The sequence below is a fragment of the Jaculus jaculus genome, chromosome 6, assembly GCF_020740685.1.
Source record: "Jaculus jaculus isolate mJacJac1 chromosome 6, mJacJac1.mat.Y.cur, whole genome shotgun sequence".
Classification (NCBI taxonomy): Eukaryota; Metazoa; Chordata; class Mammalia; order Rodentia; family Dipodidae; genus Jaculus; species Jaculus jaculus.
This window is the reverse complement of record NC_059107.1, coordinates 87,962,398-87,975,247: the sequence shown is the minus strand read 5'-3', so window position 1 is coordinate 87,975,247 and position 12,850 is coordinate 87,962,398. Positions and strand designations below refer to the sequence as shown.

The 12,850-nt window shown below is 39.3% G+C and overlaps 1 protein-coding gene across 1 annotated transcript in view; it reads right to left on the bottom strand.

The window, feature by feature from the left end:
- Nucleotides 1-12,850, bottom strand: part of Arid2 (AT-rich interaction domain 2) — a 204,426-nt gene that overhangs the window by 3,799 nt on the left and 187,777 nt on the right. The window contains exons 17-20 of the mRNA XM_004668537.3: nt 11,668-11,806; nt 11,499-11,584; nt 9,963-10,089; nt 9,778-9,869 (exon numbers count right to left, since the gene is read on the bottom strand). Coding sequence (XP_004668594.1) covers nt 9,778-9,869; nt 9,963-10,089; nt 11,499-11,584; nt 11,668-11,806 — 444 coding nt within the window. The remainder of the gene's footprint in view (nt 1-9,777; nt 9,870-9,962; nt 10,090-11,498; nt 11,585-11,667; nt 11,807-12,850) is intronic.

Below are 12,850 nucleotides of genomic sequence, written 5' to 3'. Positions count from 1 at the left end.
TTAGGCACTTGCCTGCAAAACCTAACAAGCTGGGTTTGCTTCCCTAGTACCCACTAAAGACACATGTACAGGGTGGCACATGCACCTGGAGTTTGTTTGCTGGAGGTCCTGGCACACCCATTCTCTTTTTCTGATTTCTCTCTCTATGCTTGCAAACAATTAAGAATATTAAAAAAATGGCCGGGCATGGTGGTGCACGCCTTTAATCCCAGCACTTGGGAGGCAGAGGTAGGAGGATCACCATGAGTTCGAGGCCACCCTGAGACTACATAGTTAATTCCAGGTCAGCCTGGAATAAAGTGAGACCTTGTCTTGAAAAACCAAAAAAAGAATATTAAAAAAATGAAAATAAGGAGTAGCTTAAAAATACAAATATTCTCTTCTCCTAAATATCAATGCACATTCTGGCAAAAAAACCTTTTCACAAGTTCAACAAAATCATAAAAATAATTTTCAAATATAATAATCACATTGAAATGTTTTTTTATAGTTGGATGCCAAATGAATAAAACTAGGGTGTTTTCAAGTAACTAGCAGTGCCCTCCCCTTTACCCTAGCCTAGTCTTTACAATATAGAACCTAATTTTTGTTTTACTAAATGATACTCTTTGAATTTTTCCTTTTCCCTTGTGATGTACCATTGAACTACATTCCCAGTCATATTCTTTCAGTTTCTAGATGCATGTGATACCTCCATCTTCATTTTTTAAAAATACTACAAAGGGTAAATGTCACATCACTTTAATGACCTCACGAGATAAGAAGTAACTTACATCAATAAAAACATTTTTATCACACAAATTAGCTTTTACAAAAACCCAGTAGTTTGAACACAAGTCTATCTCCTACCAAAATAAGTAAATTCATTTTGGTTTTTGAGAAATTAAACCAGAAAATGTTAGAACTTAAGCAATAGGATATAAGAAAAGAGTGAATGAGGGGGTTGAGAACTCAATGTAAAATGGGATTAGTGACAGTTAAGGAACCTCTTGTTTCTAGAATGTAAAACCTCACAATAACTATCTTCAAACTGCCCACCTACAAAAGGCAAGAAATTCAGAGGATTCTTCACCAAAGAGATAATCTTTCTACAGAGATTGACATCTGGGGACCATCCTAACCCTCTAACAAACTGTGTCCATGTACTCAGAGCTTTCAACTAACTCATAAATACTACTGTTTTGTTTTATTATTGTCCTTCACTTTAAAAGATGTCTTTATGAGAGAGACAGGCAGACAGCAAGAGAATGGCATGGACCTGGCTTACATGGGCATTGGGGAATTGAAGCTGGCTCCTTAAACTTCATAGGGGAGTGCCTGAACTGGAAAGTCCTTTCTCCAACCCACATTTTCCTTTCCTTTTTTATAATGTATTTTCTTTTGAAACAAGGTCTTGCTACTATGTAGCCTAGGCTGACCTCCAAATCATGATCCTTCTGCTTCAGCCACCTGGGTGTTGGGATTACAGATGTGTACCACCATTACTGGCTCTAAATGTCTTTAAAATATAAAGCAAACCCTTCCCATCCTCAAACATTTGAGGAAGAATAAACTATATATAAAGAGCAGAAGAACACAGTATTATGAGCTTGGAAAATAGCTCATTGGCAAAGGCACTTGCTTGCAAGCCTACTGGCTTATGTTTAGTTCCCTGTAGCAGGGAAAGCCAGACACCAAGGAGTGCATGAATCTGTGATCCCAATATGCCAAGTCAATGTGAGATGGAGCCATGATAATCCAGATGCTCACATGCCAGGAAGTCTGGCATTTCCAGGGGCAAAAACAACCACAGAGACCTCTGTCTTTAAAAGAAGGCAGAAAAGAGAAGACACCTGAGGTTGTCCTCAGATTTCCACATGAATGAGGTGTGTGTGCACGTGCATACATGTACACACCCACCCACCAGCACTGTAATATTTTCAGAGATGAGAAGACAAATGGTCCCAACAAATAATAAACAGGATGCTATAAAATAGCAACTAGGAACATTAATTGCAATTCTGAATACAGATTTGGTAAATTAGTCAAGAAACTTCCCAGAAAAAAGGTTAAGCACACAAAATTGATGCGAAGAGAAAAGAAGAGAAACAATAAAGTTTCCCATTACTAAAGCATGTGAATGAGAGCATCCTCTAAACTGAAATGCCTACTTCAATCAAAATAAAATAAGGCACAGTGACCAAAACAGGGTATTGGCATAAAAGCACACATGAGATAAATATAACAGTATGGAAATAAACTTGTGCATGCATCTATGGCCAACTGACCAAGATGCTAAAAGTAGTGCTGAACAGACTGTGTATCCATATACAAAATGAAACTAGACCTCTATCACCAATCAAAAAAAAAATCAAGTCAATATGGATTAGACTATGAGAAGAAAGTTCAGGCGAAATGCCTTTGGACATTTAAATGGGCAAGTTAGTTAGAAGACCCCAAAGGCACAGGAAGCAAGAGCGTGTTTGCAGCAAAGACCATCAGAGTGAAGAGACAAACTATACAGCACAAGAGGACATATTTATAAGCTTAAAAAAAAAAAAAAAACAACCGGACTAAAGAATGGGCAACAGTTCTAAACAGACATTTCTCAAATGAAGACATAATAGGTGTATAAAAAGCATCAAATACTGGCCTGGAGAGATGGCTTAGTGGTTAAGGTGCTTGCCTGTGAAGTCTAAGGACCCAGGTTTGATTCCCCAGTACCCATATAAGCAAAAGGCACAAGGTGGCACAAGCAGCTGGAGTTCATTCACAGTGGCTAGAGGCCCTGGTGTGTCCATTCTCTCTCTCTCTCTCAAAATACTTTTTAAAAAATAAAATGTTGAGCCAGGCATGGTGGTACATGCCTTTAATCCCAGTACTTGGGAGGCAGAGGTAGGAGAATGGCCATGAGTTCGAGGCCACCCTGAGACTACATAGTGAGTTCCAGGTCAGCCTGGACTAGAGTGAGACCCTACCTCGAAAAAACCAAAATAAATAAAATAAAAATGTTAAATATTTTTATTATGAATGTTATAAATGTTAAATTACCAGAGAAAAGCAAATCAAAACCACAGTGACACATCCCCAAGTTCCAAGAAAAATGCAAGCTACTTTCATATCAAGAAAACAAAAATAAATGCTGATAAAATATGGAAAAAAGGGAATCTCTATGCACACTACTGGTGAGAATGTAAATTAGTATAACTGTTAGGGAAATCTTTATAGATTCCTCAAAATGTTAAAAACAGAACCAACACCCAGCAATGTTGTGTGGTTTGTATTTAAAGTGTCTCCTGGGCTGCTCTAATACCTCAGTGGTTGAAGGTACTTGCTTATAAAATGCCTTCTAAAGGACCTATGTCAAAGGCTTGGTCCTCAACGAAGCAAGGTTCAGAGCTGTCAGGCTTTCCGGAAGTGATTGGAGCATGAGTTCTCTGACCACATCAATGACCGATCATTCACTGATCCATCATTTCAATAGCATTATTGGGAAGTCATGGAAATAATGGGCCCTAGTTGGGAGATGTAGGTCACGGGGTATTGTTTCTGGCCCCTTCCCCTCTCTTTACTGTTTACTGACTGCTATGAGGTAAGCTGCCTCCTGCCATATGCTTCCACTGACAAGATGGTCAATTCTCACGGTAGTCTAGACATTTAAGGATTAAAACCTCTGAAACTGCAAGCCTAAGTAATCTTTTTCTCCATTCACAGTTTCTTTCAGATTTTTTTTTTTTTTCGAAGTAGGGTCTCATCTAGCCCAGGCTGACCTGGAACTCACTATGTAATCTCAGGGTGGCCTCGAACTCACAGCAATCCACCTACCTCTGCCTCCCAAGTGCTGGGATTAAAGGTGTGTGCCACCACGCCCGGCATACTCTCAGATATTTTGTAAAGAAAAAGCAAAGAGAAAATAAAGTTGAGGGCTAGAGAGATGACTTAATGGTTAAGGCGCTGTCTGCAAAGACTAAAAAACCATGTTCTATTTTCCAGATCCCATGTAAGCCAGACACACAAAGGTGAGGCAAGCACAAGGTCGCACATGCCCACTAGTGGCGCAAGTGTCTGGAGTTCAATTGCAGTGGCTGAGGCGTTGGCATGCTAATTCTATGTCTCCCTCATGCTCTCTAAATAATAATAACTTACAAGAGCCAAGAGCTGGAAACATTCAAAGTGCCCATCACATAATGCATGGACACTTCCACCATGAAATACTATTCAGTCACAAGAAAATAGCCAAATCTTGTCATGGAAGCCAACTAGAGTTAACCTTGTTACATGAAATAAGCCAGGCACAGAAAACCAGGCACCACATGATCTTAACTCATATGTGGAAATGCTGAAGCTCATCTCCTTCCTTTGCTTAAGTTGAGAGCAAAATAGTGTTTTCAGGGTCCAAGGATGATGGGGAGAGACTGGCCAACAAGGGTTAAGGTTAGAGCAAGAAGCCATGACATGTCCAGTAGTGGACTTCAGTTAACAATCATTTTTTCAATGAGAAGAAAAGATTCTCAATATTTTTACCATAAAGGATTGTTTCAGGTGAAAAATATGTGTAATCTGATTTAAACATTACAGAATGTAGACATGTATCAAAATATCACATAGTATCCCATTTTTCTGTAGTAGATTTAAAAACCCTGTAAAAAAAAGTAGCCAAAAAATTCAGAAATAAAAGATTACAAAAGCTTCATAGTGAAAAAACAGATCATATAAAAATATAGATAGACAGACAGACAGAAAGACATACATACACACAGTGTACCCAAGATGTCACTGAACTTCCCCAAAACACAGCTGAATACTAAGAGAACTGGAGCAATGCCTTGACCATTTTCCCACTAGAATTGTGTATCAAGAGAAAATAGCAATAAGAATATTATTTAAAATCATTGGGAAATTACCAAAACTTGTGTGAATTGCTGAAAGCTACCACCCTGAATGTAAGTAGGAGTGGAAACTACATTTCTTCTAAGTTCTTAAAACTTACTATTTAATTTTTGTTAACAGCTTTATTAAGATATAATTCATGGCTGGAGAGATGGTTTAGTGGTTAAGTGCTTGCTTGTGAAGCCTAAGGACCCTAGTGCATGGCTGGATTCCCCAGGACTCATGTTAACCACATGCACAAAGGGGTGCATGCAGTGGCTGGAGGCCCTGGTGCACCCATTCTCACATGCTCTCTGCCTCTTTCTTTCTCTCACTCTGAAATAAAAAAATAAAAACAAGCAAACAAAAAAGATATGATTCAAAATTATATAATTCAGTCATGAAAAACACACAAATTACTGCTAAATAAAATGTTATGAAGATTTTGTCCTGTGTTATGTTCTAAGCATTTAATAATTTTAGCTTATATGTTAAACCTTTGATGGATTTTGAGCTGTTATTTGAAAGTGGTGTGTATGGCATATGTAAATATGTGTGCCTGTGCAATCCAGAGAGGAGTGTCAGGTGTCCTTCATTATGGTTCTACCATATTTCCTTGAGGCAGTTTTTCACTGAACCTGGAGCTCCCTATCTTTTGGTTAGATAAGCCCACAGGAAGCCCCAGTGATCCTCCTGTCTGTCCCCTTCAGTGCTGGGGCTACAGGTGTGCATAGTCAAGTCCAGCATTTTTTATGTGAGAACTAGGGGTAAAACTCAGGTCTTCACGCTTGTGCCCACTGAGCCATCGCCCCAACCCTACTGAATTTTTTATGCATGGAATCTTTTGCAGGTATATGTCTAGTTTTTCAACACTGTTGGTTGACAAGACTTTTCTTCACTGAGTGAGGAACAGCACCTTTACCTTGTAATTGTTAGATTATGTTTCTGAAATCTTATTCTGAGTTTTCTCTTCTGCTCCACTGAGTCATCTGTCTTTATGCGAGCATCAGTGTTGACTGCAATAGCATGACAGGAAGCTCTGAAATCAGGAAGTCCTCCAGCTTGTTTCTTTGCAAGATTATCTCTGCCATACAGTGTCATTTTTAAGATTGAATTTTTTCTATTTCTGCAAACATCACTAGGATTTAGGGGGTTGCTTTAGCAGTATTGACACCTACCTTCTTGTCCATGAGTGCGGACTATCTTTCCATTTATTCATGTGTCTTTAATTTTTGGCAGCAATCTTTTATCATCTCAAGGTATAAATCTATCACTTTGGTTGAGGTAATTAATAAGTATTTTATTATTTTCTAGTTTTTTGGATTTTCGAGATAGGGTCTTCCTTTAGCCCAGGCTGACTCACTATGTAGTCTCAGGGTGGCCTCAAACTCAAGACACTCCTCCTACCTCTGCCTCCAGAGTACTAGGATTAAAGGTGTGCACCCCCACTCCTGGCTTATTTTATGGTTTTAGTATTTTATGCTTTTGATGATATTATAAATGAAGAGTTTATTTTTTAATTTTCTTTTTGGTTGTTCATTATTAGCATATAAGAAGTAGATTGAGTTATTAAAATAAGACTCATATACTGATCAAAAATGAGGAAAACTTGTACTTCTCCCAAGCTTAATTAGAAGAAACTGCATTTAAACATTTTATTTTTTAATTTTTTAAAAATTTGTATTCATTTTTATTTATTTGAGAGTGACAGAGAAGGAGGCAGATAGAGAGAGAAAGAGAGAGAATGGGCGTGCCAGGGCCTCCAGCCATTGTAAACAAACTCCAGATGCATGTGCCCCCTTGTGTGTGGGTCCTGGGGAAGCGAGCCTTGAACCGGGTCCTTAGGCTTCACAGGCAAGTGCTTAACCACTAAGCCATCGCTCCAGCCCTAAACATTTTATTTTAAAAAATATTTATTATTTGCACTTGTGTGAGTGTGCACACACGTTTGGGTGCATTATAGGGTCTCTTGCTGCTGTAAATGAACTGACACTTGAGCCACTTTTTGAGTCTGACTTATGTGGGTGGCTGGGGCACTGAACCTGGGCTGGCAGGTTTGGCAAGCTAGTGCCTTTAACCACTAAGCTATCTTCCCAGCCCTGTATTTAAACATATTACATCATTTAAACTATTAGATCCTGAAATGCAAATAAAAAATAACAAAGCCTGCTAGTATTTTATAGTGTTCAAGACATTCCACTATGGGCATGAGGGTACATTATGTGCCTTTTGATCTAAATGTTCTTATTGCAAATGGAAATATGCTTCAGTGTACCGGATCACACACATCCTGCACTAATGCATCAAAGAGGGACTGCCTAGTTCTCCTTCACAAGCTGAGTTTTGCCATATTAGCAGGATTCTTATTCACACAAAATTTCTCATCACAGCTTCAATTCCAACTGGATTGTGAGGATGGGATGAATTCATGGACTGTATGTTTTGTTTTAAGTCAAGTTCTGTGCATCCAAGACTATCATCAAACTGGGAATATTCCTGCCTTTTACTACCAAGCACAGACATGAATGCCCATGTCTGGCTAAAACTCTCTTAATTTTATGATTTCATACTCTTAAGATCCTATGAACTGAAGATGCCAGAAGACATCTGGAAGACAGAGCTCATAAGTAAAACAACAAAACCAACAAGAGGACAAAACAAGAACTTCTGGCTCAATACTTAGAAAACTAGAGGCTTTACAAGCATAAGACAATACAATTTGAATGTGAAGAAACAGTCCTAAGAAAGTTATTCTGAAATTCCAATTTACTATACAAATTCCAGATAAGATGTCTAACAGAATTGATGAGCCTTCATTCTTTCTATCTGCCTGTCTGTCAGATGTTTATTAAATAATTACTACTTTCCCAATAGTGTGCTAGCACTGAAGAAACACCAATGAAAACAAACATGGAGCCTTATAAGAACTTGACAGGCAACACATAATCTAGGGAACACAAGTGTGGCCTAGATCAGGACAGGGCAGTGAGGGAAATGCCAGGTAAGAAAGAAAAGCCTGGATGTATGGCAAGCAGAGATATGTTTTATTTGTGGTGCTATTCTAGTGCCTAGTCTGGAAGGACTAATCAAGGTGTCTGTACACAGTTCAGCAGAGGGAAACAGGGCTGGAGATCGGGGTTAGTGGTTAAGGTGCTTGTTGGCAGTGCCAAAGGACTCAAGTTCAGTTCCCTAGGACCCACATAAAGCCAGATGCACAAAGTGGCACATGCGTCTGGAATTCGTGTGCAGTGACTAGAAGCCCTGGTGCACCCATTCTCTCTCCCCCTCCTAGCAAATAGATAAATAAAAATATTTTTTTTAAAAAACCCTGCTAACAGCAATGACATTAAATGTTGTAAAAGGATGTGTTATCAGAACAAAGAACAACCAATAGTGGAAAATGAAAACTCATGAAAAGAAAGGCTATAGAAACTAGCTCTTATCTGAGCTGAATCATGGAGAGGAAGCAGGTATTTTAGAAGGTAGGCAACACAAGGAGTCTAGATAGGAAAACCAGTGGAGGAAAAGGTCAAAGGTAAGGCATGGAAGGGTCTAACACAATCAGGAAGGTGTGCATGACTTGCTTTCACTGAATGAGGCTGTGAAAGAAAAATGAGAAAAGTAGGAAGAAGCCACATGATGAAAGAAACATGAAAACATGACATTCTCATACCTACTAAGCCTTTCTGTTACTTCTCTAGAAAATAATTGCTCAAGTATTATTTTTCTAGCTTAGCATGTATTAGAATTGGGGTTTGACCGTCAGGGGGAAAAAGAATAAAAATCTTGTTTGTCAGATATAGCAGCTTTTTTCACTGCAAATTAATCTAAAAAAAAAAAAACCAAACAAACCATTTTTTTTGAGGTAGGCTCTCACTATAGCCCAGGCTGGCCTTGAACTCACAGTAATCCTCTTAACAGAGCACACCACCATCCATGGCAAAAATATTCATTTTCAATTTACAGAAATTTAAAAATTGCTAGAGTCAAACTCATTTTTTCCTTTTGTAATTAATGCTACTATTTTTATGCTTGCCAAACTGCTTAGTATGGTATCAGACCTAAAAACAAGATAAAAAGTGATGGCGGAAAGAAGGTAGATCCAAAGCATATGCTGAGCTGGGGCGAGAGGCTGTGGGAGAAGAGCAGAGGCACATGTACGATGAGCTGAAGACTGCTGGGAGAATGCAGGAGGACACTGTGAAGGGCAGACTCACAGAAACCAGGTGCAGGAGGCAACAGCAGAACACATGAGCTGGGCACAGATAAAGAGTTCTTTCTACTTTTTTGTGAATCTACATAATTCAGATTATTTTAAATCCATTATGAAGCACCTTTTTTATTTTTAATTTTTATTTGAGAGAAAGGCAGAGAGAGAGAGAGAGGGAGGGAGGGGGAGGGAGGGAGAGAGAGAGAGAGAGAGAGAGAGAGAGAGGGAGGGAGGGAGGGAGAGGGAGAGAGAATGGGCACACAGGGCCTCCAGCCACTGCAAACGAATTCCAGATGCATGTGCCACTTTGTGCATCTGACTTATGTGGGTCCTGGGGAATTGAACCAAGGTCCTTTGATTTTTCAGGTAAGCGACTTAACTGCTAAGCCATTTCTCCAGCCCAGGAGACAACTTTAAAATGTTAGAGTATTATAGTGACCCTTAACACCTATGACTTTAACAGGGTCATAAAAATGCAAATTGTCAAAAGGAACTGGGGACATCATTTCACATAATTCAAATGGCTACTTCCCTCTCTTACCACCCCCCCAACTCCTATTGCTTGTTTCCATTTTAGTTTTGCCTTTTACAAGATCATGATGGCTTGACCTTGGCATAAGTTTTGGACATGTAAACAAAACACAGAGCCTAATTTTATTTACTTGCACATAAAAATAAACAACTTAAGTCACTTTTGCTTTGAGAAACATATTACTCACCTGCGACCACATTCTGAGTATTTACCAATATTTTTTAAAATTAAGGCAGCTGTTAGTCGGATGTGTTTAGTTATTGGTCCCTCTTTTTCATCCTTAAAAAGAATGGGGGACATAAGAAAAATAATAAAGATCTCCATCACATAAGGTTCATACCTTTACAGACAAGGCTTTCACAGGTCACTTACTGTGAAATCCCGAAAGACAAGGTTTCTTGATCCTCTCCTGAGAGCCATGAGTGCAGCGCTGGGATGACTTGCAATGGCCTTCTGTGCTCTAGGAGTCGAACTTGTGCCCCCCACAGTAGCTGACTGCCTAAATGATCACAGAGACACACAGTTGGCCTGACTTAGCACACAGCCAGTAATGGTGACCTATCAGCCTATGCAAAATAGCTCCTTTTAGGGCTGATTATTCTAGCTATATTTATTTATTTATTTATTTTTGAGCCTGGGTCTCACTATGCAATTCAGGCTCACCTTAAACTTGTGATTCCACCACCTGCCAGTGTTTAGGCATATGTCACCACATATGGCTTAACCTATAAGCTTTAAAGCAAACAACAAGTACCCTGGTGTAGTCTATTATTATTATTTTTTTTTTTTTAAGAGAGAGAGTGAGAGAACTGGAGTGCTAGGGCCTCAGCCAGATGCTTATGCCACCTAGTGGACATGTGCAACCTTGTGCTTGCCTCACCTTTGTGTGTCTGGTGGACATGGATCCTTAGGCTTTGTAGGCAAGAACCTTAACTGCTAAGCTATCCCTAAGCTATCCACACAGGCTGGAGTCCTTTAAAGTTACTGTGTGGTCTTTAAAGTTACTGTGTTGGGTAAGTAGGCAATAAAAATAAAATGCATACAGTCTCAAGGTTATAGTATTCTCTTTGATGTAATGTAAAGATATTTGGTAAGAAAAAATTGGTGTATAGTATGATCTATAAATTATTTGGATATAGCACAAAGGAGTAAAAATAATAATGCGCACAGGCCACGTGAGAAAAGATAGTGTGATACAATAGCGGTTATGCTGAGTATGAAATTTCACATTACCTTCTCACATAATAGTGCTCTAAAGCAGCAACAGAAACAACACTGACACACAGGAAACTTGTTTTTGACTCTCGAACAAGCTGTGTGACAGTCAATATTTCTTTCCACATATGTAAAGTGGGCTATTTCTGATACTGTTTTACATAAACTAACTTTGAATATTAAAAAATATAATGTGAAAGCAACCTTTAAAAGTAAGCCAGTATGCATATGTTTATATGGGTATACATATGTACATATGCAAAATCTCTTTGCTACTATCAAACACATGTTTACTCCCTTAAAAAAAAAAAAAGACCATGTTAGTATTTCCAATTTAAAAAACCTTTCTCATACATTTTCTGGTATCCTTGTGACTTGTCTTCAAAACAGAACCTAAGTGTCAGGGATGTTCCAGAGCAGGCAGCCCAGCTACCATGAAAGGGCACCTAAGGAACAGTTTGAACAGTCTCACAGGTAGTCTAAACCTGGGTTTTGGGTTTCCTGGCATGCTAAATTCCCTTTGTTGTTACTGTGCTTTGCCTAATTTCCTACACACCCCCTACTTCCTGACCCTGCTACCCTCTTGTACTGGGAAAAACCTATGCCTTGCTCATGCCCAACCAGTAACACATACACCTCTCTTCCTGGATTGTTTATATGTATAATCACAATAAGTAAGCTCGTGCTCCTTACTTGGTAGAAGATTTTTGGTTTCCCACTTGTCCTGGTTCATCTTGTTTTAATCCTGCTAGCAGGGCATCCTTTGAACAGTGTTTATCCTTTTGGAGAAAAGAAAGACTAGATATCACAACCCCAACTGTAGCTAGTGAGGCACTGGGCAAATTTTATCAAGAGAGTATACCTGTAGATGGGTAATAAAAGAAAACCTCTGCCGTTGAAAAGGCTCACAGCCTTCCCAAAGACACTGTCCTGGGTAGACATCTTTTCCGCCGTGCTCAGTAGCTGCATGGTAGAAAACCTGTGAGGGTGTCTGGAACCACCTACAAAAATACACAGAAAATGTCTGACACTTAGAGTTTTTTAAAAAAATATTTTTATTTTATTTATTTAAGGGAGAGAGAATAGACATGCTGGAGCCTCCTGCCACTGCAAACAAACTTCAGAAACATACACAACTTTGTGCATATGGCTGTATGCAGGAACTGGGGTACTGAACCCTGGTTTGTAGGCTTTGCAAGCAGACACCTTTACCTGCTGAGAAATCTCTCCAGCCCTAATAAAGTCTTTAAATGAGAAAATTTGTCTTTTATTTTTTTTTTTTAATTTTTCAAGATAGGGTCCAGCTCTGTCTAGCCCAGGCTGACATGGAATTCGCTATGTAGTCTCAGGCTGGTCTCAAACTCACAGGGATCCTCCTGTCTCTGCCTCCCGAGTACTGGGATTAAAGGTGTGTATCACCATGCCCAGCTTCTTTCTTTAAAAAAAAAAATAAATAAATAAATAAAAAATATATATATACACACACACACACATATATATATGTATATTTTTCTTTATTTACGAGAGAAAGAGAGAGAGAGAATAACTAGGCTCATCAGGGCCTCTTGTCACTGCAGACAAGCTCTAGACACATGTACCACTTTGTGTGCCTGGGTACTGGAGAACTGAACTTTGGCCATCAGGCTTCACAAGTAAGTGCCATTAAATGCTATGCCATCTCCCAAACCCAAATTTGTTATTTTTTTTAACTCTTAAAAAAATTATTTATTTATTTACTTATTTGACAGAGAAAGAGGGAGAGAGAGGAAAGAGAGAGAATGGGCATGCCAGGGCCTCCAGCCACTGCAAACGAACTCCAGATGCATGTGTCCCCTTGTGCATCTGGCTAACGTGGGTCCTGGGGCACCAAACCTGGGTCCTTCAGCTTTGCAGGCAAATGCCTTAACTGCTAAGCCATCCCTCCAGCCCTAAATTTGACATTTATTTATTTATTTTTTCGAGGTAGGGTCTCACTTCAGCTCAGGCTGACCTGGAATTCACTACGTAGTCTCAGAGTGGCCTCGAGCTCATGGCGATCCTCTGAC